Source organism: Mustela nivalis, assembly GCF_964662115.1.
Source record: "Mustela nivalis genome assembly, chromosome: 10".
Taxonomy (NCBI): Eukaryota; Metazoa; Chordata; class Mammalia; order Carnivora; family Mustelidae; genus Mustela; species Mustela nivalis.
In genome coordinates, this window is record NC_139029.1 from 103441438 (window position 1) to 103466697 (window position 25260).

Consider the following 25260-nt stretch of genomic DNA (forward strand, 5'->3'; position numbering starts at 1 on the left):
CTCTGCAGGCTGTGGCTGGGCATCTTTATCATTGTACGGGAAGAGGGCATGTCTCCGTGTACCATCCAGCTGTTCCGCCTTCTTCCGCAAACATCCTGTTTGCATCCCTTCTGCCTTGAACAACAACCACAGCCAACAATTCTATGGTACTTCTTATGTTCCTGGCACTGTTCTCAAGTTCTGAGAGTTCATTTAATCCTCACAATGACCCGTAAGGTAAATAGTAGCATCTATTGTCATTTTACAGCAGATGAGGAAATTAAGGCATGGGGAAAGTAAAGAGCTTCCCCAAGGACGTACAGTCACAGAGGAAGGTTCAAAGTCAGAAGTCTGACCTCAGAGCCTATGCTTTTGACCTCCAAGGTATGTAGGGCATTGAATCTCTGTCAAATGCAGGAAAGCCTGCAACCATCAAAGGTGCAAAAAAGTCTCTCTCCAGGCTCCTGGCCCAACATGGGGCAAATGGCTCCAGTAGGACAGCAGGAGCAATGAGCAGGGGAAAGCAACCCTGATGGACACTCCAAGGCACAGCTTCAAAGGGCAAGCCTGAGTGCAGCGGCCCCGGGAAAGAGCTGCGCAAGCGCACCAGCCTGGCATGTCAGCACGGAGGTGGCTGACTTGGAGCTGGCTTGCTTCTTGCCCTCACAGTCCACAGGGACAAGTTCTGCAAAGAATGGCCAGAACCACAGGACTCAAGAAGAATCCTCATGTGTGCACAGCTTAGGAAGGACACACAGACACAGAGAATAGTCATTCACAGGAGCACCGCCTTTAAATAGAAAAGATAGCTCTCTCTCTCACACACATACAGGCACATCCACAGAAGCATGCACGTGCGCGGGCTTGTGCGGGTGCGCGCACGCGCGCGCGCGCGCACACACACACACACACACACACACAGAGCAAGGGCCAGCAGGACAACCGAACAGATGCCTGAGCTAGGCTGGTGGCAAGGGGAAGAAAGCTAGTGTCCTGGCAGCTCCTGACTTTCAGTTCCTATTTAAAATGTCTGAATTGGGAGCATGGACAAGCTCCCAAATTAGCTTTTTAAATAGAAGCTGAGAGTTAAAGGAAAAGCGGCCGTGTCATGGGGGAAAAGCAAGTGAAAATCCCGGCCAGGCCAGGCCAGAGGCAGAGAGGGGGAAGGTGAAGCCATGCAGGCCTGGAGAGGGCCAGTGGGAGGATGGCAGCCACTGGGAGGGACAACACCTCCTGGACAGTGGCTTCTACAGCTGCCGGAGTCAAGGAACCTTCTTCTGCCCATCTCTTGCTCTCTCTTATTTTCCAGGTCACCTGGTTGTGAGAAAGGCAGGTAAATAAGAAACTTACTGGCCTAGACGAGAAATTCAAGTCTTTCATATTTCTCTCTAGAGCTACTTCTGTTAAATGATGAGATGGTAGCCTGGGAGGAACAGGGCCAGGGGTGTGTGAGGGGGGTGGGGTTGGGGGTTCTGAATCAGTGCCCGGTCTTCAAACAGGACTTTCAAGGCACAAGAGAGCACAGTTGTTCCATCAGTTGACCTCTCTGGAAGAGGAAGGAGTCCCCCAGCTAACTATTCCCAGAAGCCTGTATGCTTTGGGGCAAACCCAGCAACTTGAGCTATCCCAGGATGCCAAACAAAGGTGGGAATGTACAAGAGAAATAAAATAGGGGGTTTTAACTCTCCCCACTTGGACCAGGGGGTGGAGAACCGAGGGGAAGTGCCCCTCCCTGGACCTGCCCACCCGGAGTCTGGGCGGTCCCAGGGGTCCTAGCAGCTAAGGTCTGTAGTTGTGAGAAAATTAGCTCTTCCCTAGAGGGAAGGGAGGAGGGAAGTGGGAGCAGCGCCAAGGCCTTCCCTGAATTCTTCCCCGGTCTGCCAGGGAGTGGCAGTGTTGTTAATCATTATTACTGTATGTAAATCAGTATGCAAATCCCACAGAGCTCTGGGACTCCTGGCAAATGCTAATGGATCCCACACCCACCTCTTGAAGGGCCAATTGTACGTACACCTTTCAGACTGACACACTTAAGGGGGCTTTGGGGAAGGTGGGAGGAATCCGTGAAAGAGGGGCTCCAGCTTCCAGGGACCCACAGCGGCCCAGACCACAACGACTGACTGTCACCCCTTAACCTGGAAGCCAGAAACCTCTCACAAGCCAGAAACCCCATCCGGACTCAGCGAGGTTCTTTTCAGCACACCCGCCCTCGCCTTCACCACACACTTGGCTTTCCTCTCTCTGTCCGTCTCAGGCACACACCTCTCTACGCTCAGAACTGTGATCGCTCAAGCCCTGTGTTCTGGTTCCGCTGAGGCAAGGAGCCGCCCGGCTTCTCGAGCGACAGACGGAGATTCCGAGATTCCGGGATTCCGGGATTCCGGGCACCCGGGCCGCAGACAAGAGAAGCTGGAGCCGCCGGTCCGCACGGTCTGCGGGGACTGAAGACTCCGCGCGCCGCGGACGGGAGCAGGGGAGGCTGGGCCCGATACCACTCTCCCGGACTCGGGGGCTCCGCTGGGTCCTATGGGCACGTGCCGACCACCTGCTCCCCATCCTGTGTCGGGGCACCGGGCAGTGGGGCTCCGTGGGCTTTTGGGAGGGACCGAGGGATCGGGCGGATTCAGGCTGAGAGTTCATCCTCCCAAGTCCAGACTCTCGAATCTGGGTACTAGAACACGTGGCAGGACAAGAGGACGAATCCCTACCTTCGGGTCCTGTCCCTCGAGCCCCGGGAGGAGAGCGGCTCTTACGTGGGATCAGGGCAGTGTGAGTCCCCCTTGGGATCTCCAGCCCCTGCACGCGGAGGCACGCGGAGATGAAGCCGCGGCGAGCCAGAAAGCTTGTGCGGTAGCAGGCTCCACCTCGCCAGGTGGCGGGGCTCGGCCGTGAGCAAGTGCTGGTGTCGCGTGGACAGTCGGTGAGAAAGAGAAAGAGACCCAGCTAGCTCCACACGCCCCCCCCCCAAGCGCGCGCACACACTAGCGCTCCGTGCAGCCTCTCCTCGGATCCCCAGTATATACGCCCCCGAGCTCACACTCGTGCCCACTCAATGCTCCGCCCCCACGCCCAAGCCGAGCTCACCTGGCCACGCTCACCCCCGTGCCCACCCTTGCCGGCATACGCGCTTCCACCCGCGCTGGCACACTCCGCCACCTCCAGGCACACCCTAGGATTCCTCCACTCGCCCGGGGAGACGCACCAGGCTCTGCCTTGTCTCCCCGCCCCCCGCTCGCGCGCGCGCCCCTACACACACACACACACACACACACACTCACACACACCCTCGCGCGGGGAGTCACACGCCCTCGCCCGGGGCACCCTCCCGCGGCGAGCCTCCAGGTCGTCCTCCTCTCTCCCTCCGCTGCCTGGCGGGCCGCGCTCTCGGGCCTGGCCTGGAGCCGCTCCGCCGGCGGGGATCGGCAGGGAGCCGAGGGCGCAGCCTCGCCGCCGCCCCCGGACTCTCCGCCCCGCCCGCGCCGCGCCCCCACCGCCTCCCCCTTCGGGAGAGGGACCTCGCCAGGCAGCGGGTGGCCCGCCGGGCTCCGCTCCGCGCGGCGCCGGCAGCGGCGGGGGCAGGGCGCGAGCGAGGAAGCCCGCGAGCCCGCGAGCCCGCGAGCGGGGCGGCGGGGAGGGGACGCGCCGCCGAGCCGGGGCTGGAGCGGCGGCGGCGGCGGCGGCGGCGGCGGCGGCGACGGGGGAGGGAGGGCCCCACGGACCAAGGGACGCACGAACGGACCGAGCCAGGGAGGGAGAGAGCGAGACTTCGCCGGCGAGCGGCGGCTGCTGGGCGCTTCGCCGCGCTGCTGGGCGCTCGGCGCTTCCGCGGCCCCCGGCTCCCGGCCGCAGCTTCCTCGCGCGCGCGGGCGCGGGGCGCGGGGCCCGGGGCTCGCTTCGCCGAAGGTAAGAGGGACCCGACCGAGCCTTCTGGAGCCAGTAAGTGTGAGGAGCGCTGCTCCCACGCCTGTTGCTCCAGCTGCCCACGCGGCACCCTCCCACTCCTGCGCCCGGGTGGGTGGGCGCTGGGGCGCCGGAAGGATTGGGGGTGGGGCCGGCGCCGCGGGGGAGCAGGCAGCCGGCCTGGGGGCGTCGGTTCCCTCCGGCTGGCTGTGCAGCCACCTCCGGGCAGCTCGGCGACGTGAGGCTTGGGGGGTTGGGGGTGTGAACCTCTGCCCTCTTTCCATTGGCCTGCCTTCCCTCGGGGGTTGCCACAGGCAGCGCCCCGGGATCCAGCGGCAGGTGGCGACGGCTTGCTCGGTACCCCCGCTCCTTGCGAGGAGAGGACAAGAGAAATGGCTGAGGGTGGAAGCAGGGAGCAGTTTGGGGCGCTTCGCAAAGTTCTCCAGCCCGGCGAGCCTGCGGTGTGCCTACCAGAGGCGGGGGGCCGCACATCTGGTCCTGCCCGACGCCGCTTCCACCCCGCGAGCTCTGGGAAAGGTCTCTAAGTGACACTGGGGCCAGTGCGGGCCGTGGGGGGGGGGGCGGTTCGAAAGACTCGCTTTGGCGAGGTGTTTATACTGGGGCTGGGGCGCAGAAGGGACAGGACAGAGAAGTTACCTGGAATCAACTGAATTCCTGTCCTTGCTTAGCGTTGACATTTGAATTGAGTCCAAGAGGTTCTGCTTTTATCCCTGGGCAGCCTGATATGTCAGCAACAGGCTGAGGTTCCGGACCTGGAATCTTATAGCTCCGTTGTATTTCTGAAGAGAGGGTGTCTGAACTTTCTTAGGATCCTGTTTGTAAGACTGGGCTGGGGTTCCTCCGTGGTGCATGTTGGTATTTTGCATGAATGTATGTGATGGTTAAATGTATGCGGTATTTACCGTTACTTCAAGGAAACCTGGATATTTAATGTCTATAGAAAGGGCGTGTAGGAATTCAATGCAAAGCATGTGTCCATTTCCCCATGAGGACATGTTGGCACACAGATCAGAATTGATGTGTTTATTTTTCCCAGTTGCTACTTGAAGGCAACAAAATGCAAGTACACAAGGGACCCCCAGAGGAAGAAAGATTAGTAGCTTGTTCCCTTTTGCTGTTGAGGAGGCTGGAGAAAAAGAGAGTTCAGGAAAGTGCCCTGGCCAGCCTAGGAGTGGCAGTGTGGGAGAAGAGGATCTGTGTGCTTGTCCCAGGCATGTACCTCAGGGATCCCCAGCCTGGCACCCTGTCTGTTTTGTGCCCCTCCATCCAAACCCTGAGGGCAGAGGAAAAGGCCCACTGAATGGTCAGGACCCTCCCTGCCCCGAGACTGGCCCCATTCTGAGCTAAGCAACGTGTTGTAAAATTATGGAAGGTAAAAGTTTCCAGAGACTCTCCACACCCAGCACGCTACCGAGGTCACTGAAGGGCAGACCTTGGTGATGGGGTGCTTTGCTGCCCTGTGCCTGGGGTCAGGTTAGGTGTCAGTCCCCAGGACAGGCTGTCTTGTCACTTTGCCCACTTTGGGCCCTCCCTCCAAAACAGAAGCTGTTCAATAGGGCTGTCTTTTTTACAGCAGGAGAATTTGTATTCCCCTCTTCTAGAATTTTTTGCCTTTGCCATTTTAGCCCTCACCTGTTTTAAATGGCTTTTCCCTGGCCTCCCCCCACCCCCATCTTTCCCACTGTCAAACTCTTTCTGCCAAAAGCAAAAATAGCTTCAGATTTTTCATTTGTAAAGCGTCCACGTCCTAGTAAAACCTTGGCATTTGAGGCGTGTGCCATGCCATTGGCTGGAAATGGGGCCGCACTCTTGTGCCTGTTGCTGGAATTCATAGCTGGGTCTGCTCCACAAGGTGTTGGAGCCTGTCAGGGGCGAGTGCTACACAGAGTGCCATGGAGAAGCCCTGCTTAAACAGGGTCACATCTGTGGGCTTGTGTGGAGGCTAGATGGCCTTGGGCCTGGTATCAGATGGGAAACTTTTCCTCCCCTTCCAAACCTCACCACCCTCTTTATACACACACACACACACACACACACACACACACACACAGTAGCAGTGGGGTAATGCTCCTTTGGGGTACCTCTTACCAGGGGAACAGGGATTGAGCCTCTGGAGATGGCCTGGCTTTTGCTTGGCCTTCTTTGGGAAGATTGTCCTGGATTGGTTGGGCCTTGGGACTAGAAGCCTTTACGATAGACAGGGGTTATTTTTCCTTCCATATAACTCTCAATTATTCATCTGCGAGCCATAGATGAGGTACTCATTGCCCTTGAGAAGAGGAGATGGGCCTGAGGTGAAGAGGGTAAAGGGGTGGGACTCAGCTTGGCAGGGACAGATGCCAGCCACTGAGACTTGGTCAGGCTAGAGCAGCGCTGGGAGATTGGAAGGGGAAGGGCGCTGGCCCGGCCCAGTGCAGAGCTGCATATTGGGCCCGAGCAGTGTGCTCACGGGGTACCTCCTGGCTCAGCAGTCTCAGGCCTTACTCTTTGCTGCCCGAACCCCCTCAAAGTCCTGCCTCTCCGAGCTCCACTTCGGGATAAAGCAAAGATGTTAAGGGTCAGAGGTCCAGGGTGCAGTGTCTGGGAGGAGGCCAGGAGGGCTCTGCAGAAGGACCCGGTCTCGGATGGCCTCAAGCTCTGAGTTGATGCAGGTTGTGTACCCTGTTCTGGGCACCAGCCTCATCAGGAATTCCCAGAACTGCCTCTTGTGGAGATGAGGCTCCGGCGAAGTCTGTCCCCACAGCAACAAACCCAGATGCTCTACTTCCTGCTTTGCATGGGCAGCTGTTCGAAGAGGTCTCAGGAGCTCCAGCCTTGTGTCCCGGATCCTGGCAGTCAGGGATGCCTTGAGCCGAAAGGCTCCTTGTCACTTTCTTGTCCAGCTCTCTCCTCTGACAGAGGAGGACTCTGAGGTGCAGGGCACCTTGGGGGCTTGGTTTCACCAGTGCAGGAGAGAAGTGACACAGAATGCAGAGCTCCCTGACCTGCTCTTTGCTGCCTGGACTGGGGCGAGGGGCATCTCTGCAGCCTGCTCTCTACTGTGAGGAACATCAGTCTGCCTACACTTAGGTCAGGAGAGCCATTCGGTAGTGACTCGGTCAATCACCTGCTCGAAAAATCATCAGCTCCTGCATAACGTGGAATTCAGCCCCTCGGAAGGGATCTGAGTCTCAGCTCCCTCCCTGAAACTGATGGGCGGAAACATCCAAGTCATAGGATTTTCTGTGAGGATAAATTAAACTGTTGCTGCAGAAGTGCCTAAAACGTGCCCAGAGCCTCGTCAGCACACCATCGATACGCCCTAGACGTGAATTGGAATTATTTGGGACCGAAGCGTGCATCGCGGGCTTTCTTGTCCAACCGCCCTTGCTCCCTAGAAAACCCGGCGAAGAGTGCAGGAAAGGACTGCAGATCCTCCCAAGAGCCCAAAGAAAGTATGGGAGTGAGCAGGGTACATTTCTGGAAAAAGATATAAAATGCGCAGGGTGTGTTCCCAGATGCATCAGGGCCTGCGGCTCCCCACCACGGGGAATGAACAACCCCCCTGTTCTTTTGCCATAATCAAGAGCTCATCAGGCTTGTGCTGTTTTTCTGTTCTCTGAGTGATGACATTTATAGGCAATGTCATTGTCATTCCTGTTGTCTTCTGCGGCATCTGAATCAACCTCCCTTTATGAGGGAGCAGAGGCACCTGTGACTATCCTCCTTAGCATGCAGATGAGGAAACTGAGGCAGAGATTGGCTCCTTGAGAAAACCCGCCTGAGAGCACAGTGAGTCAGAGCACTTGAGTTGGATTCTTTGGATTCTGGTCTGGCTGCAGAGTTTGCTGTTTGTCAGGAGAGAGAATGTCTATCCTTGAACCCCACCCCCTTAGCAAGGCATGGAGTAAGATTGATAGAATGCAAATGACACGTATAAAACCCGGGTTTCCAGTGTGAAAACCTCCCAGTGCAGCATGCTGAGTTGCCCCCCGGGCTGTCGGGTAAAAATGGAGGTGTTGTGGTCTTTTCCTTCAAGGAGCTGACTGTGGGATGGGCAAAACAGGGTGGTACCCTTGAACCCCACATGGAGACTGCCTGGGTTTAAATCTCTATGACTTCTTATCACAGCCTTCAGCCAGTTATTCAAATTCTTCAAGATTCCTCTTCTTCATCGGTGACACGGGGATGACAGTGGTGTCGGTGGGGTGGGTTGAGATGGTGCCTGGCACCCAGCCAGCCCTCTGTCAACATCAGCGGCTGTCCCTCTCTGGACAAGAAGACCTAAGAGTAGACAGGTAGCATTGTGGGGGGCAGGGGGCGTCAGGCTGCCTGAGGTGGGATCCCTGTTCTAACCCTTTCCGGCTGGCAGATTGCCAACGCTCAGACTTCTTCCTAGGTTGCTGTGAGGGTAACAGGAGATGATCTGAGGAAGACAGTGCATAGAGTAAGTGTAAGATGATTGTTAGTGACGAGTATTAATTGTATGCATAGAAAGTGTCTCGCAATCCAGCCCAGGGGGCCAGAAGTCTGGAGAAGAGAGGCAAACAAAACACTAGGAGCCCAAAGAGGGAGAGCATTTCAAGGTGGCAAGAGAAGGGGGCATGGCAGAGAGGATGGGGAACAGGGAGGCGAATAGGATGGTTGAAAGAGAAGGATATTCCCCACAGAAGGAGGAGTGTCCAGAAACAGAGCCCCCTCCCCGTGTGCCCGGCCTGTGCATGAGCCGCTCTGCTCTTGTTGCTGGAGGCTGGGGCAGGTGCATGGGGCACGGGGCACGGGGCATGGGCCAGAATGGTCAGCCAGGATCCGTTTGCAGCAAGGCTGGAATGCTGGGCCAGAGAGTTCGGACCTGAGATCATAGGTTGTGGGATTCAGTAACACCAGAACCTGGTTTTAGGGAGCTCACCCTGAGCAGAATGGATTTCTGGGGACCGGGAGAAACAGGGGTGGAGGGTCGGGGTGGCTCGAGAGAGATGAGCAGGCCAGTGGGAAGGGAAGGAAGGAGGCCTGAGGGAACGAGGGCCATCATGAGGGCAGTAAGAGCTGTTGTCTCATTATTGGGCAACCCTTTGGGCAAAGCAAGGAGGAAGATGGCCAAAGGGACAGGCCTGGGGTTAGGGCAGCCAAGAACAAAAGGCTGACTGAGGAGCAGCTATGGACAAGGAGGTAGGATTGGTTTGACCTTGTCCAGTGTCAAGGGCATCCAGATGGGGACACTCTAGTGGCAGCTCAGTACTGAGAGGAGGTGGAGATCTGAGAGCCTAAAGGAGTTGGTAGCCAGGAGAAGGAAGCAGGTTTAGAGGGAAAGATGAAGATCAAAATCCCATTTACAAGATAAACCTCTGCCTCATTCATTTCAACATAGAGTCAAGCCAACCCGAACTCCAGAGGGTCCAAATCATTCTGAGAGAGGATTGGTCCCGTGTGCCAGTTTAGGATCAGTGAAAATGAGTGTGTCAACCCCAAACAATTTCCTGGTGCTGTTACGTGTGTTTCTGTGTCACCACATGTCTTCCCACAGATGGTAACACATTTGGGGATTCAGAGTCATTTCAGTATCATCCTTAAAAAGCCAGATTTGGGAAGGTAAATCTGTTTCTCAAAGCCAAAAATAATTCTCCGAGCCCTTGTCCCTCCCCATCCCCACCCCCTACCCATCCATGCAGGTGATGGGGAGATGTGTCCGTGATATGGTTCGGAGTCTGCTGGGGGAAGGGATGAGGCAGCCCAGGGCTGGAGTGGAGCCGGGTGAAAGGGGCTGGCATGGGAAAGAGTATTGTTACATAACCCGAGGGAGCTATGGATGGTGGGCAGATGGAGATAGGAGGCGAGGAATCTGGAGATGGCAGAGTGTGGATCAGCTTCCTCTGGGAGGGAGAGGGACAATGCACGGAAGGCAGGTGAACCAAGAGCCCAAGACCCGCTTTACAAGGTGGTGAAGGAGAGCCCTGCCCAGCCTCACAGCCTCCCCCACATTTTTCTGTCCTGGCTCTGAGGGGCATGGATGGATGCTAAGTTGCCAGCTGGCCCAGAGAGTAGCACACCAGGGACCGCCTTCTCCATGGGACTTGGGGGAAAGAACTGTACCAAGCTCTGGGCCTACCATCTTCACCTGCCATCTAGGAGAACTTTCCAGACATGGGCGGGCCCAGCCTCCTACCTCACCCATGAGGAGTAGAAAGAATATGTTTACCTGATCTCCCTCACCCACTCCCCCATTCCTGATTACCCTGGTGGGTGAAGAGTGAAATAAAAATTAGCATGTTTATCCCACTTTTAAATTTGTTTAATGAGAACTCATTTACCCTCTCCCAATTTAAATTCGTAATAACGCCATAACCTTTCAGAGCTGATTATTACCCGCACCTTCCCAGATCTTCCTACCAAAGAGGCTTTCCCTCCAAATGCTCCTGAGCCTTCCTGGAACTTGACAGTTTGTTGGGCGGTCAACAACATCTGGCAAGCCCAGAGGGCTGCACTGGCCTGGCCCAGGTGCTCTCTCTAGGAGGGGAGGGAAAAAGAATCAAGTCCCCTCCCTTGGGCAGTGCTTTGGGTTCCACTGATTTGTCATTAGGACTTTGGCTGTCTCTCACTCAGCGCTGACCCCGCCCCGCGTCCCATTTCCTCCCTGGGCGGGGAGGCAGTCGCAGGCTCACCAGCTCCTCTGCTCTCTCCTCCTGTCTTGCAGGGGCCGCGGGACTGACTCCAAGCTGGTGTGCCAAGCCTCTGAGCAGCAGCGGCCGGCCCAAGAGCTGGAGTCGTCACCATGGCGGCGGGCGTGGCGGCCTGGCTGCCCTTCGCGCGGGCGGCGGCCATCGGGTGGATGCCGGTGGCCAACTGCCCCATGCCCCTTGCCCCCGCCGACAAGAACAAGCGGCAGGATGAGCTGATCGTCCTCAACGTGAGCGGCCGGAGGTTCCAGACCTGGCGGACCACGCTGGAGCGCTACCCGGACACGCTGCTGGGCAGCACGGAGAAGGAGTTCTTCTTCAACGAGGACACCAAGGAGTACTTCTTCGACAGGGACCCCGAAGTGTTCCGCTGCGTGCTCAACTTCTACCGCACGGGGAAGCTGCACTACCCGCGCTACGAGTGCATCTCGGCCTACGACGACGAGCTGGCCTTCTACGGCATCCTGCCCGAGATCATCGGCGACTGCTGCTACGAGGAGTACAAGGACCGCAAGCGGGAGAACGCCGAGCGCCTCATGGACGACAACGACTCGGAGAACAACCAGGAGTCCATGCCGTCGCTCAGCTTCCGCCAGACCATGTGGCGCGCCTTCGAGAACCCGCACACCAGCACGCTGGCCTTGGTCTTCTACTACGTGACTGGCTTCTTCATCGCCGTGTCGGTCATCACCAACGTGGTGGAGACGGTGCCGTGCGGCACGGTGCCCGGGAGCAAGGAGCTGCCGTGTGGCGAGCGCTACTCGGTGGCCTTCTTCTGCCTGGACACGGCCTGTGTCATGATCTTCACCGTGGAGTACCTCCTGCGGCTCTTCGCGGCGCCCAGCCGCTACCGCTTCGTCCGCAGCGTCATGAGCATCATCGACGTGGTGGCCATCATGCCCTACTACATCGGCCTGGTCATGACCAACAACGAGGACGTGTCAGGCGCCTTCGTCACACTCCGCGTCTTCCGCGTCTTCCGCATCTTCAAGTTCTCGCGCCACTCCCAGGGCTTGCGGATCCTGGGCTACACGCTCAAGAGCTGCGCCTCCGAGCTCGGCTTCCTCCTCTTCTCCCTCACCATGGCCATCATCATCTTTGCCACTGTGATGTTTTACGCCGAGAAGGGCTCCTCGGCCAGCAAGTTCACGAGCATCCCCGCCTCGTTTTGGTACACCATTGTCACCATGACCACGCTGGGGTGAGTCCGCGTTGGTGGCGGGTTGGGCGGAAGGTTACGTGGAAGGGAAACTTGGGCAGGTAGCGGGGTGCAGTGGACAGGGGCGGAGTCGCCTTGCAGGGTCGTAGGAGCGAGGGGAGTTGTCTCATCCGACGGAGGAAAGCGCACCGGTGATTCATTTGGGGACGAGAGGTTGCTCTGGATTGACTTTTCTTGGGGAGGGGGCGGCAGCATGCATTTTATAAAACATGGGAAATGAAGACGTTAGTTCTCTTTTCAGCCGTGCCTTCCGTGTCTGTGTGTGGGGTGGAGTGAGTCGCGGTTGCTGCATTCTGAAACGCATCGGTGCATGTAAGGGCAGCAGGTGGGTAGGAAGAAGGGCCGGAGGAGTTTGGGGAGTGCTGTAAGGAGGGTGCACAGTTGCATTAACCAGAACACACGGAGAGCACTCTCTCTGGATCCTTCCTGCGTTTCTTCTCAGTCGTGTATCTGCAGGCTATCTCTCTTGGGCTTTACTACCCCCCTCCCCCCGCTCCGCCACAGTCGCTCAACAGTTCAGTAGCTCTGAGCGGACTTTCTGGAAGTGACTCTGAACTTGGGTTTTCTGCAAAGCAGGGCACCGGACTTACTTTTATTTCCTCACTGAAGGAGGAGTAGCCTTGCTTTCCCAGCCTGACTCTGTGATTGAATGACCTGGCCTACCTGGGCCATTGTGAGACGGCCTGAAGGGATCATGGGGTCAGCCCCCAAAGCAGCAGGACCATCCCAGAGAGGGAGAGGCACTCAGCAAGGCCCTGGGTGACTCCATCTCTTCTGCCTCCCCGAGGTCCCTTTCCTAGCTGTGGTCACAGAAATGTATTTATGGGGCTGGTCTGCAAAGCTTTCCATCCGAGGAAGGGGCTCAGGAAGGAGATTGCAATCTTCTCCCCTAACAGGATTAGAGTCAATGGAGGCAGCTTTATGGAGACATGTATTTCTTAAGGGTTTCTGCTTCGGCCGTTGGAAGTCATTGAGGCTAATGCAAAAATCCCTTTACAATTCATATGCTGGGTCTGTATTTGCTTAGGCTGGGAAGCATTATATTGCTGATGGAGAATTCATGAAGCTTTTTATTTGGTCTTTGACAATTTGGTCGGTGGCGTCCTGGTGATTCAATCTTTTTTTCCTGGCCGACACCCCGCGGCGCTGGTGTCGGTTTTCCATAGTGCTGTGTGTGCTTATTGGGAATGACTGAGCAGGTGAGGGGACCTTTTAAAATGATTACATTTGTCATTGTGCCACACGAGAGGGGGGGAGCAAGGGGTGTCACTGTCCATGTGTGGAGGCTACATTGAATGGGGGCATTCCGTTTCCCTCTTGTCTGTCTGACACAGGCCATCCTGCCCCTTCCTCTCTCTCCAACACACACACAGTTCTTCGAACAGCCACTCACACCCGGGGTTGGTAGGAACATCTGGTTGTTTGACCTTGTCTCTTGGCACAGTAGGATATTTAAGGATAAAATGGGCTACTTTGACCTCTTCCTGGTCAAACGCTGGATTGGGCTACTTTGACTTCCTCCTGAGTTGCTCACCAGGTCAGGAGAAGACGCAGCTTTGCCGTTTGGAGGCTGACCCTAACCGTCCTTTCATACTTTCCTAAAAGGGACACCCCCCCCTCCAAAGTCCAGGACCTCCCTGGCCCCACTCCTGACGTGGCTGTGACTGTCCATTGCCCTATGTGTCCTTTGAGGGGACTCATGACACTAGAGTGATGCCTCAGGACTGCCGTGGGGACAAAACAGGGGAGATGGATGGATGTCAGAGTTAAAGTGAGATCGTTTCAGAGGAGATCGATGGAAACTTTGGAGACCACCTGCCTTTTACTTTTTTATTATTAGTATAACAGCACATGTGTGTCTACTGTGTGTCAGCGGTGCACTAAGCACTTTGCATATATTATCCCTCTGAGTCTTTACAACAGCCCTGCAAGGTAGGAAAAATGCCATCCAACTTCACAGATGCAGCAGGCGAAGCCCAGAGAGGTCAAGTAGATTGTTGTCGTCATACAGCAGATCAGGGGCAAAGCTGATTTTCCAATGCAGTCTGGCTGTTTCCAGCGCCCATTCCCTGTTCACGTGCCAGTCCGCTTGTCCATATACCATTCTGGGTCGTGGGTGGAAAGCAGACCTCCAGGGTTACTTCTTTTACATTATGGCTTCAGGGGTTAGTTCATTCAAGGCATGTCGCTCTTGAACAGGAGCACAGTGAGTACCACAGCCACTGCCTTAGGCACACAGGGAATTTGTAAATGAAACATTTTCATCTGGCCAGTTCAAATGCTGCCTTGGAAATCAATGACTGCATTCCTGGCAAAATCCACTGTTTCCCTGTCGCTAGGGAGGCCACTGATTTTCTTTAGCATCCGCTCCGTAGGTCAAGGGGCAAGTCCAGTGTCAGCAGACGGACATTCTCGGCCTTGTATTTACTTTCAGAGGGCAGGAAGGGGATGGCTGGGAGTGAAGACGAAAGGGGAAAAGGGAGAAGTGTGTTTCCCCGATGGCCCTATGGACTCCTCGCCCTGCTCTTCCCATGCCTGCAAACAACTGGCCTCTGGGAGGTATAGGAATGAGCAGGAAAAGAAGCCTTCCTTCCGTAGTGTTTTCCTTAACCTCGGATAAGTAATGGGACAGCAAGCTTTTCCTTCCCATCCGCCCCGGCTGGTATGGTCAAACGCTGGATTGGGCTACTTTGACTTCTTCAAATAGAACCATTGCCAGCAAATGGAAACCATTGCCAGCATCACTGTCTGGTTATACATAGAGGGTATTTGGCAAAACCCTTTTAAACGGCTTGGTTAAACGGCTTGGTCAATGTGAATGGGGCGCCTTTTCCACTTGCCTGGCCTGATACTGTTCTCAGTTCTTTCCAGACCTGCCCGTCCTCTTTCTAGGGTGGGCCTAAGATGCGTGCTCTGGCCCAGCCCTAGTTCTGGCGGCAGAGGAGGGCAGCCTTCACCTGGCCTCTGGTCCACCCCCTGGGACACTCTGCAGCATTGTGGTGGTGGTAGTGGGGGGTGTGGTGGGTGGGTGATCTTCTTGCTCTGCTTGGAGGTCTTCCCAACTCGACCCCGGAAATGTTTCCCTCTCCCCTGGCTGGCTCCCGCCCTGAACATTTTCACTGGCTAGTTTCAGGCCTAAATCATCCCCAAGAACGCTTCTTTTTCTTACTCCTTATTGGCATTTGAGCCCCGAGTGGCTGTGGAATACCAGGGGCCAGTATTCTGCCACATTCCACCGTCTGTCCGAGTGCTTCCAACAGCTCCCAACAGACACTTTGTTCTTCCTGTCTTCGAATCCTCCCTGCCCTAATCTTGCCCCAAGTTCCAGTTTCAGTCTTGCAGAAACTGTCTTTGACTCCTTTGCAGAGGAGGGCCAATTGACAGACCATGCTGCCGGACCGAGGACTGATGCGCTGAGGGGAGTTCATGCTCCCTCGCTCTGGTTCCTAACTCTGTCCTCTTTCCCAGGACTCACTGATGAGTTACTCAGGTGTCCTCCAGGGAGGAATTTCTTGGAACCGATTATTTCTGTTTATTTAATATCTCAAACTACCTTAAGCACACAGAACAATAATGGCCCAACTGTCACCAAGGCTCAAGGATGACTTACCTTTGCAGCCTCCTGGGCTGGTGGGGAAGACCCCCATGGCCAGCTCATGTTTCCTTTATGCTCCCTTGACCGTGGAGCTCCCACACGCACCATGAAAGGATTACTGTTGGTGCTTATAATCACTGTTATAAATAAAATCCTCAATTATCTCAGTTAACAGAGGAAAGGGGTAACACAGAACTCCCAATGTTAAATAAGACCAACATACCTAGTTCACGCAGATATTCTATGTTGTAGACTTTTTAAAGCAGATTTTCCTTCTGAATTTTGTCTGACTTTGCTTGGCATCGTGATTGGCCTAGACTGAGTCAGTCTGTGGGTGAGGCTCCAGTTCAGTGTGTGGAACTGGGGAGCGTGCAGAAGTGGGGAACGTGCGGAAGGAAAGCCTTGCAGAGCAAGCAACCACCAGGGCCGTCAAGAGCCAGCTCTGAGACTGGAGAGGATGAGGACTTCCTGGCTGTTTTCAGGGTGGGAGCTTGGGAAGGGCCCCGAGCAGCCTTGTTCCTGGTGCGATGGCCTGCCGCTTCCAGGTTGGCTTGCTTATGTAATCAAGAACGGCAGCCTATCTGTCACCCCATGGCCTGAGATGAGAGAGCTTTTGACAGTGTCCAAAAATCACTTTAACGAAAACAGAATCGATTTTTACTTCTTCCAAGCATGAAGCAGCCTCCAGGTGATTTGCATTTCCCTTTAAAACCTAATCCTGGAAGGGGCCTGCCTGAGGTTTTGTGAGACTGGGAGCCGGGCCTGGACAATCAATACAGGCACATCACAGAACCAGGGTGCTTGACCAGGTTTACCCCCAACCCAGTGCAAGAAATAGAGCCAGTCTAAGACCTGGTTAACCCTTCAGTCCCCCAAATTCCAGCTGCATCTTCATCCCCTGCCTATGGGGCCCAGCACCCCTCCTCCCAACTCCCAAGTGCCTTGGCCCAGGACACTAGCCAGCTGTGCCTACCTGGAGGGTGGTGTGTCCCTGCCCAGGGCAATCTGATCATAGCCGCATTCATGGGGAATGAATGACTACAGATCTTTTCTTGGTTTGACACTTCTTTTTTTTTTTTTAATTTTTTATTTCTTTTCAGCATAACTGTATTCATTGTTTTTGCACCACACCCAGTGCTCCATGCAATCCGTGCCCTCCTTAATAACCACCACCTGGTTCCCCCAACCTCCCACCCCACCCCCCCGGCCCTTTAAAACCAACAGTTCTGTGATGCTGCAATTCCCAAGAGAAAACACAGATCCACATCCCAACAAGGAATCTTGCATTCATTCAACATTTATTGAGTGCCTGCTGTGTGCCAGACCCTGCAAATACAAAGCACCATGATTGCACATCAGCCCAGCATAAGGTCCAGGCAGAATGAATTGAATGAGACCCACTTCTCTTCCTTTAGACCAAAACAAGAGCAGTAGACCAAGGGTCAGAAAAAGAGGACTTTTCTCATATTCTTCCTGCCACTCCAGAGACAAGCCCTCACTGTACTCTGTGTCTGGCTGACTCCCGTCATCCTTCGCAGCTCAGCCCCTACATCATCTCCTCCAGGAGGCCTTCCTGCCACCCCCAGGCCCAGGGTGTACTAGGTACCACTTCTCTTGCTTCCCACTGCAGCCTGGACATACCTTTGTCTTGTCAGTTGCCACATTTTGTTAACCTGATCTGCTGATGTGTCTTTCTCCCAGGTTGTGAGCTCATCAAGGGCAGCTTTCAACTGCAGAGATCATTGTGTGATCCGTGCCTAAGTCGGGGTCTCCCTAGATTGCTGTTTAGCTAAACAGGGTTGTCCTCCAGTTTTCCTATCTTCATTTTCCTCACTTGCTTACCATCTCCTGGCCATTTTAAGAACCGGTGGGAGTGCTATCCGAATGTGAGCTCTTTGGTCATGTCAGACAAATATCCATTTCTGGGCAGGGGGTAGATGGGGAGACCAAGCAGTATGTTGTCTAGTTTGAACGCCAGCCTTAGCTTGGTGGGGCCTTTCTTGCACTGGAGGTTTCAACCCTCAATCTTCACTATTTTGGGTCACTTGGCCATGCTTCCTGCAACAGACTCTGGGACCAAGGAGAAACAGGGAGGGAGCCAGAGAGAAGTCCCCCCATCAATGAAATTCTCCGCCATTCTATTCTTTGGGCAACCAATATTTATTGCATAGCCAGTAGGCACTAGGAACATGGCAGCCAACACAGTAGTCTCTGATCTTGTGGGGCTTACATTCTGGTAGAGGAGCCCAGGTAGTAGATAGATCAGCGGATAAATACCAGTTCATGGTACAGAGGAAAATAAAGCCTGGGGGGTAAGCCGGGAGTGCCGAGTGCCGGCAAGGTGGTAGAAGGAGGGAGAGTTGCTATTTTGTGTCGGGAGCTCAGGTGATATTTGAGCAGAGACCTGAAGGAATGTGGGTAGCTTAGGAAAGAGCATTCTAGGCCAAGAGAACAACAAAAGCAAAGGCCATCAGGCAGGAGAGGCTTTGGCATGCTATTCTTGGAATAGCTACAAGGTCCTAATGGTCAAGCGGCAAGAGCAGGGACCAAGTACAGGAGGTAATGGGGGAAACAGCTCCTGCGGGGCCCCTGGGGTCAGAGACGCGGCCTTTTGCCTTTTTCTCTGCCTGGAATGGAAAGCCACTGGAGGGTTTTAAGTAGGCTTCACTTAAATTTGTAAAGGATCACTCTGGCTGCTGGCTAGTGAATACCAACGTCTAGGCAGCGAGTGATGGTGGCTGGGCCGAGGGTGCTGGTGGCGGGGAAGGGAGAGCTGAGAGATGTTGCGTGTATTTGAAGGCAGGTGCAGCAGGGAGGGAGCCATGCTGGTCTTTCCTCTACCACGCCCAAGGCTTTCCTCGATACCCTATCAAGGACTGGCCCAGGAAGACATGCTCCCAAAGACCTTCTCCACCCCTGCGAGAAGCATTTCACAAGAAGGGGCCTCTTGCAAGAAGGTGGCTTCAAGGCCGAGGCAGCAAGACCCCAGCAAGGATGGAGTGAACCAGCCCCAGAGCCTAAATTGGAGTATGGATGTCTGAGAGCTGGGCTGGGGCTATCTGCAAGCAGGAGTGTCTGTACCTGGATGGGGATTTCTTTTCTTTTTTTTTTTTTTAAAGGTTTTATTTATTCATTTATTTATTTATTTAAAGCATGTGAGTGGAGGAATGGGTGGAGGGAGAGGGAGAGAGAAAATCCCCAGCAGACTCTGCCCTGAGCACAGAGCCCAGTGTGGGGGCTTGAACCCATGACCCTGAGATCGTGACCTGAGCCGAAACCAAGAGTCAGAAGCTTAACTGACCGGGCCACCCATGCACCCCTGGGGTTTCCTTTCAACACAGGCAGTAAGTATCAAGCACCTGCCAAGGGCTGGGCACCGTGCTTACCACCCTGGGGGACAGTCTTGGTTCAGAAAGGGAGGCGGAGGTCCATGGCTGGAATAGTAGCTGAGACGGAGGGGTGGGCAGGGTGTCGGGGCTGCAGGGGGTAGAGATGGAGTCCCGTGGGTGGTATAGGAGACTTTTGGGGGCTTCCCACTAGAACCATTACTTCCGATCAGTCTTCCAAGCCAGCAATTCAAATTGCTCCAGTTTGGGGGAGGGGCTCATTAGGAGGCCGGTGCCCATTTCACAGCTCTCTTCCCAAATCTCTCAAAATCAATCTTAGTCTCCCTCTCTCTCCCTCTCTCCCTCTGTTTGCTTTTGTTTGGGTTTCCCTCTTTAAACACACCCATAAACACAAACATGATTCTTCCCGAGGAGCAGCAATTATTCTGCCTGAAAATAGTGTAAATAAAAGGCAGCCCAGCCCTCCCTTTCCTCAGGGAAGGGATCCAGAACCCCTCAGTAACTCCTCGAGTGTTTTTGCCTCTTTCACCCGGGAGGGAGCTCCTATTCCAGACTATGCAGGACTCTGGTCTACATATGCCTGGGAATGTCCCTGTCCCCTCCCCCACCACCTCCCTGGGCAGGGAGAGAGGCAGAGACTTAGCTGTGAGGCTCCCAGCCCCTGTGCTCGGGCAGGTGGCCCCCTGAACACAACCAACTTCTTCCCAGAAGCCGACACCGTCCTCGTGACCTAAACACCTTCTGGTGATATCCAAGCAGTTTCTCTTTTTTGGAAGTAGGAACCAGTCTCCCAGCAATCTCTGTTGGAAAAGGGTGTTCCATGGTGACCTCAGACCACCTTCCAACGGGGACTTGTTTGTGACAAGGAGGAAGGAGTTACCACAGTGCCTTGGAGCACGCAGAGTTCCAGGCCAGAGGGTTCAGAGATAGATGGTGACCTCCAAGTTGAGTCCCGTGCTTGGGCCTCTATCCAGCCTGCATTTCCCAGGCCGAGGAACCGAGGCCTCTTCTCCCCAGCCCCTGCCTCCCTATGCCCAGTGCCATGCAAATGTTGGGTGCCTGGGAAGATGGGGGGGGGGGGGGAAGAGGGAAGGAAGATAACTCAGACTCTGCTGACCATGACTGGATGGAGGAAGATTGCATCTGGCTCATGTAATCATATTCTGGGTGTCAGGACTGGAATGAGTGTCATTAAACTGAATCAGAAAAATCGTTTTAATCTAAGTGCCACCTCACACACAAGCTAGTTGATGGAGAGATGGATGAGGCTGGGGACGCCTCCTTTGTAATGCGAAGCTGTAAAATCCCATCACCTTCATTATTTCCCACGGAGCCAACGCATCAGAATGCCCACGAGCGGCAGAACAGCTTGAATTTAATATACAGAAAGTCCAATCAAACAATAAATGGATGGAACTATATAAAGAAACCATTTTCTGGGAGGCTGGCTCCATTCTCTGGGACTCAGCTCCCTGACACATGAAATGTGCATCAATTTTCCCCAACTAATGCAGCTGCGGAATCACCCCACGTGATATTTGTTTGCTTCAGAAGTGGGAGAGGGGAGCTTGCCCCCCTACATTATCCGGCTATCAATGCAGAATTGCAAATCTCATTGTCTTTGATTCGCGCCCCGTTCCCGGTAGCACAGCGAGGGCTGGATGCCCAGCCCTCCTGCACCCCAGAATCTTGCTCCGTCCCAGTGAGGCTTTGGTATTGTCCTTAAACAAAAATCAATTCTGGACCCTGCACTGCTGGGGGGCTGGAATGTGTCTACACTTTGCAGTCGTCCGAGAGAAACCAGCCAGAGCCTTAGCCGTGCAGACACACGCCGAGTGCCCGTGACAACCGTGACTGTCCAGTCTTGCCTCGAGGTTGTGCAGGGCAGATGTTTCATCCCACCCTGGACCCTCCCACCAGCCAGGCCTCCATCATTCCTTCCGTCCCTCTTGCTCAGCCAGCTCCCAGGACTGACCAAGCCGACTGGGTCCACAAAGTTAAAAGGACACATCTGCTCCTCCACGGTCCTGCGATATGTGTCAAAGACTGGCGATGATAATGCTTTATGCTTCTGGAGGGAGATTCTCTCCAGCATGATGGTTCCGGTGTCATGGGTAACTTAGAGTTCCCCATAATTACAGGCTCAGAGCTGCAGAGAAGTATCATTAGTTTATTTTTACTTCTTCCTGGTCGTGCATACTTAAGCAGAAAAAAAAAAAAGTAGGGCTGTTTTAAACTAAATGATATTAAAACCACAGACAGTATGAATCTTGGTACAGTTTGACAAATAAGATACTTAGTATTTGCGATGCTCCCTATTAGCCGGTGTTGGGGAAACAGAAATAAATAAGCCCTCACTCCTGGTCCTAAGAAGTTTATAATACAGCAGGGGATTTGAGTATGTTTACGAGCAGACAAGAGAGGACGGGGCATGTTCCAAATGATCAGGAAGTGTTTGGCAGAGAATAAATGCTTAATAAATATTTGCTGATGAATGAGTGATTGGCTTCACGGAAAAGGTGACATTTCAGCTAGACCAACAACGGTGGGTAGGATTTTGAGATGCGGAAATGGGAAATCCAAGTAAATTGCAAAAGGGCACAGTGCTTGGGAGCTTAACCAATATGCTGCTTTGCCGGGGGTTAGGGCATATGAGGGGACTGGCTGGAGGTAAGCAGGAATAAAAGGCTTGCTAGAGACACAGAGGGCCTAAACTATTAGGCTAAGGCATTTATCTGTTGGGCGTCAGGGAGTCACTAAGGGTGGTGGTCCTTGTTGCAGTGATTAGGAAGATTTATTTGGAGTGGTCTCCTGGGTGAATGTTAGAGGGGGCCCTGATCCATTGTGACATCAGCAAGCGGACTGATCAGAAGACATGCAGGACGCCTGTTGTGGGATGGTCACAGTGGAAACGGACAGAAGGAGGTAGAGTGGAAAGGCATCCCGGAGAAGAGAAGTCTAAGGGAACTCTGGGATCATGAGGCTGGGTGATTGGGGAGGGGGAGACAGCGAACGTGAGGGAAGGAGCAGTTTGGCAGAAAGGCAAGGGAAAATAGAGACTGTGAACTTGGCTTTGGACCTTGGTCACTTGCTATTGACCCTGGGTGGCTTGGAGGCAGCTGGCAGCCAGGTGGGAAGGTAGGTCTGGAGCTTAACACAGAGAAGGGGTCTAGCAGGGCAGTTTTGGAATGGGCTGCAGCAGGGAATAGATATTACCAAAGGGAAGGTGGAGGAGAGGCCCCACGTCCCTGGCAATTTGCCTCCTTCAGGAACACGGCTGCTATCCGTGCGGTGGCTTTGCCGACACTTCCGTTCAGCTTTTCTCCTTGGCCTGTGGGCGTTCCCTGTCCTGCTGCATCTCCGCTGGGGCCAAAAGGTCATATTGGTTTTCTGAGTCAAACAAGGTTTTCTTTTAGTTTCCTACAATGCTAATTAAATAAACAGCTCCGACCCAGGAAGGCAAAATTGGTTTAGGGGCTTTGCTGAACAATAATACTAAAAGGATCCTCACATTGCCATGTGGATAAGATAGATGGGTTCTGGGTGGTCACAGACCAACAAAGCATCTGTGTCGGGCCCAGGGCGATGCTAACTTAGAGTGGCCCAGCCTCAGGGGCTGGCCCTGTCCTGGTGCTTGCAGGCCCAGACCCCTGAGCAGAGGCATAGGCTATTTAAGACACTGCCTATGCCCCTCATTCCCCTCCTCGCCTTAGGGAGAAACGTTGGACACACTGCTGGCATCACTGGGAGCCTCCTCTAGCCTGTCCCCAGAGATACCTGTCTTGGGCCCATGATAAGCAATGGGCACGGCGATGGCGCAGTAATTCTGTAAATGTGCATTGAGCTGTGTCTATGAGCAAGACGGCATCCTGGTTGACTGGAGGAGCTACAAAGAGAAAACAGGGTGAGGACTAAATCCCACGGGGTGGGTGTTTTAGGCTCCCATTCTTTGTCTGAGAAGACCGAGATGCTGACAGTGTAGGGAACTTAACCCCGCTCATATGCTGTAGGAGCATTACTGGGCTCGGACTGAAGTCTGAAGTCTTTTGACTCTTTTCGAGTCTTCACAAAGAGCGTCAGCCCAGTAACAGAGGTGCCGTGTGTGCACAGAGCTATCTGTCTGGGCTCAGCAAGCTGAGAGGTACGAGTAAAGGGAAGCAAAGGGTGAGGGGAAGTGCAGGAGGCAGGAATCAGGAGGGCTTCTCAGAGGAGGTGACATTTTAGCCAGCCCTTGGAAGATTGTAGTGCCAATGTTAGATGTGTTCATTCCTTCGATCGCTTCTTCAGCAAATATGGTGGGTCTGCTTGGGCCAGGCCGTGTGCTGGGGGCTAAGGGGGTACTCATGAACTGAACAGACAGAGCCTCTGGGACTGGCATTCTCGCTGGAGCGGCAGGCAGTAAAATGAATGTATTAAACGGGAAGGTTGAAGTAAAAGCTGAGGAGAAATAGAGAAAGCTGGTAAGGGGAGAGAGAGGGACGGCATCGGCAGCACTGGGGAGAGATGAGGAGTCGGGCCAGGAGGACTCAGGGGCAGCTCCTCTAGCCTTTTCCCGAGTGGAAGTGCTCTCCACAGTTGGTTAGGAGTCCAAGGGAGGCTGGCCCCGGCACAGAAATGATGATGCAAGAGCTGTGTTGGAGTCTCGTTAGGGACGCTGTCCAGAAGGCGGAGAAGCAGCTGTGTGCCTTCCTCACGGGAGACTGAGTGAGGAGAGATAGGCTCACCCCGATGTGTGCAGGACCGCTGACCTTCCTTCTCCTTAACAACAATAACAACAATAATAATACTCGTTGATGATACCGAGCTTTGACAGTGTCCCAGGTCCTGTGCTAGATATAAACTATTTATATGCATTTCCTCATTTAACTCCCCCATTAACCAAAGGAGAGCGAGATCACTGTTGTCTGTGTTTTAAAGCTAGAGAAATGGGTGGTCTGCCCGGAGTCTCCTGCTGGGACTCTCCCATGCACTGGTCTGACCTGCAGGGACCCTTTGGCTCTACCTAAAGACTCACATTACCCCCAGGAGGCCTCTGGAAGGAATCTTCTTCCACAGCCTCTGTCTCCGGCAGAGGGAGGCGGACACAGCCTCCCCGATGTGCTGATGTGCCTGGACCAACGACTCTCGGGCCTCTTGGAAACGTCAGGATCCCCAGTGGGGATCAAGCTCCTCTGGACCCACGGAGATGTGACAGCAGGTGATAGGCTGGGGGTGAGGTCGCAAACCAGGGAATCCTGGTGACAGAAGGGAGGACAAAACGAAGGAGACAGGAAATTTTAAGTGTAGTTGTAGAGTTTGTGCAAAAAAAAAAAAAGAGAGAGAGAGAGAGAGAGAGAGAAATCAAGGAAGAGGGAAAGTGACAAATATGCATACTATGTAAATATCCTCTGTAAAATTTTTTTAGAATAACTTTGACAAATCTCATGCCGTCTTCCTCTTTGCAGAGATTCTGGTTCCAGGACGGGGCTCCGTTGCCCTGTCCTCTGCCTGGGTGCTCTGGGTGTTGGGGGGATCCCCAACCCACTCTGCTGCAGGCCTTTGGGCACAACAGCCTTTCCTGGACCCTCTGAGTGCCCTGGAGAGACAGCAGGCCAGGCAGCAGGGAGCTGGAGGCCAGGCTCAGAGTTTTGGAATGGTGGGAAGCAGCTCTGCAAGGGCAGGGGGTGGGGGGTGTCAGAGCCGGCGACAGAGCTCAGGCTGGCCGATGCTCCACACCCCCTCAGCTCTAGCCCCTGCACAGGATCCTGGGGATAGCACAGGTGGAGGTAGGGGGAGGAGTCTCCTGGGATCCCCCACCAGTCCACAGGTCTCCACCCCTACGGGGCGGGTCACGGCTGTCACTTTGCACCCACCCTCCACAAGGAATCACAGTACCAGGTGCAACGCTCTCTTCATGAATTGCGTTTGCCAAATGAGACCCGGTATTAGTTTTTCTTTTTCCCCCTTCTTCCTGGCCTGTTTCTCGTCTGCCTCCAGAAGCTGCTGGAAGTTCTCCCCAGAGTTTTATATCTTGAGGGCTTGTGTCTTTGGAGCCAAAGCCTCCCCCGCTCCTTCTCCCCCCTCCCCTCTCCCAGCAGAGGCTTCTCTCTGGACTAACAAAAGGGCACTGTGTCGATTAATAAAACATTTTCTTGCAGTCTGATGGCCACGCTCAGTTTGGGCAGGGCTTAGGGATGATGAAGCGTTGTGCCCACCCCCCACCCTACACACTGCGTTGGACTTTCTTAATATTTCCATGTAAGGTCAGCTTCTCAGCCGAAGAGCAGAGGCTGCTGCGTTCACGTTCCGAGTTAGGTCCTTTACGCCTGGGCTGGCCCACATGAGTTGACCGAATTCTTTGGTTGGGGTGGGACTCCCTAGGGCAATGGAAAGACCACCAGGTTAGGAGCCAGGAGATGTGGGTTGTGGGGCTGGTTTGGGCAGGCTGTGTGACCTTGGCCAAGCTGCTTTCTTTCTCTGGTCCTCAGCATCCTCTTCTGAATGAGAAGGGGTTGGATTTGGTGAGTTTTCATCTCCTAGATGGTTCCACAAGCTGTAAGTCTCTTA

At 54.3% G+C, this 25260-nt stretch overlaps 1 protein-coding gene across 5 annotated transcripts in view; it reads left to right on the top strand.

Annotated features, from left to right (window-relative positions):
* Positions 1 to 2040: 2040 nt before the first annotated feature.
* Positions 2041 to 25260, top strand: part of KCND3 (potassium voltage-gated channel subfamily D member 3) — a 214478-nt gene continuing 191258 nt past the window's right edge. For 2 of the 5 annotated variants that reach the window (XM_082685076.1, XM_082685080.1), the window contains exons 1-2: positions 3665 to 3882; positions 10571 to 11754. In XM_082685076.1, the coding sequence (XP_082541202.1) occupies positions 10649 to 11754 (1106 nt within the window). In that variant the 5' untranslated portion in view covers positions 3665 to 3882; positions 10571 to 10648. Of the gene's footprint in view, positions 2410 to 2875; positions 2900 to 3664; positions 3883 to 4200; positions 4417 to 10570; positions 11755 to 25260 lie in introns of those variants that run through there. The other 3 variants (XM_082685079.1, XM_082685078.1, XM_082685077.1) reach the window with 3 other exon arrangements.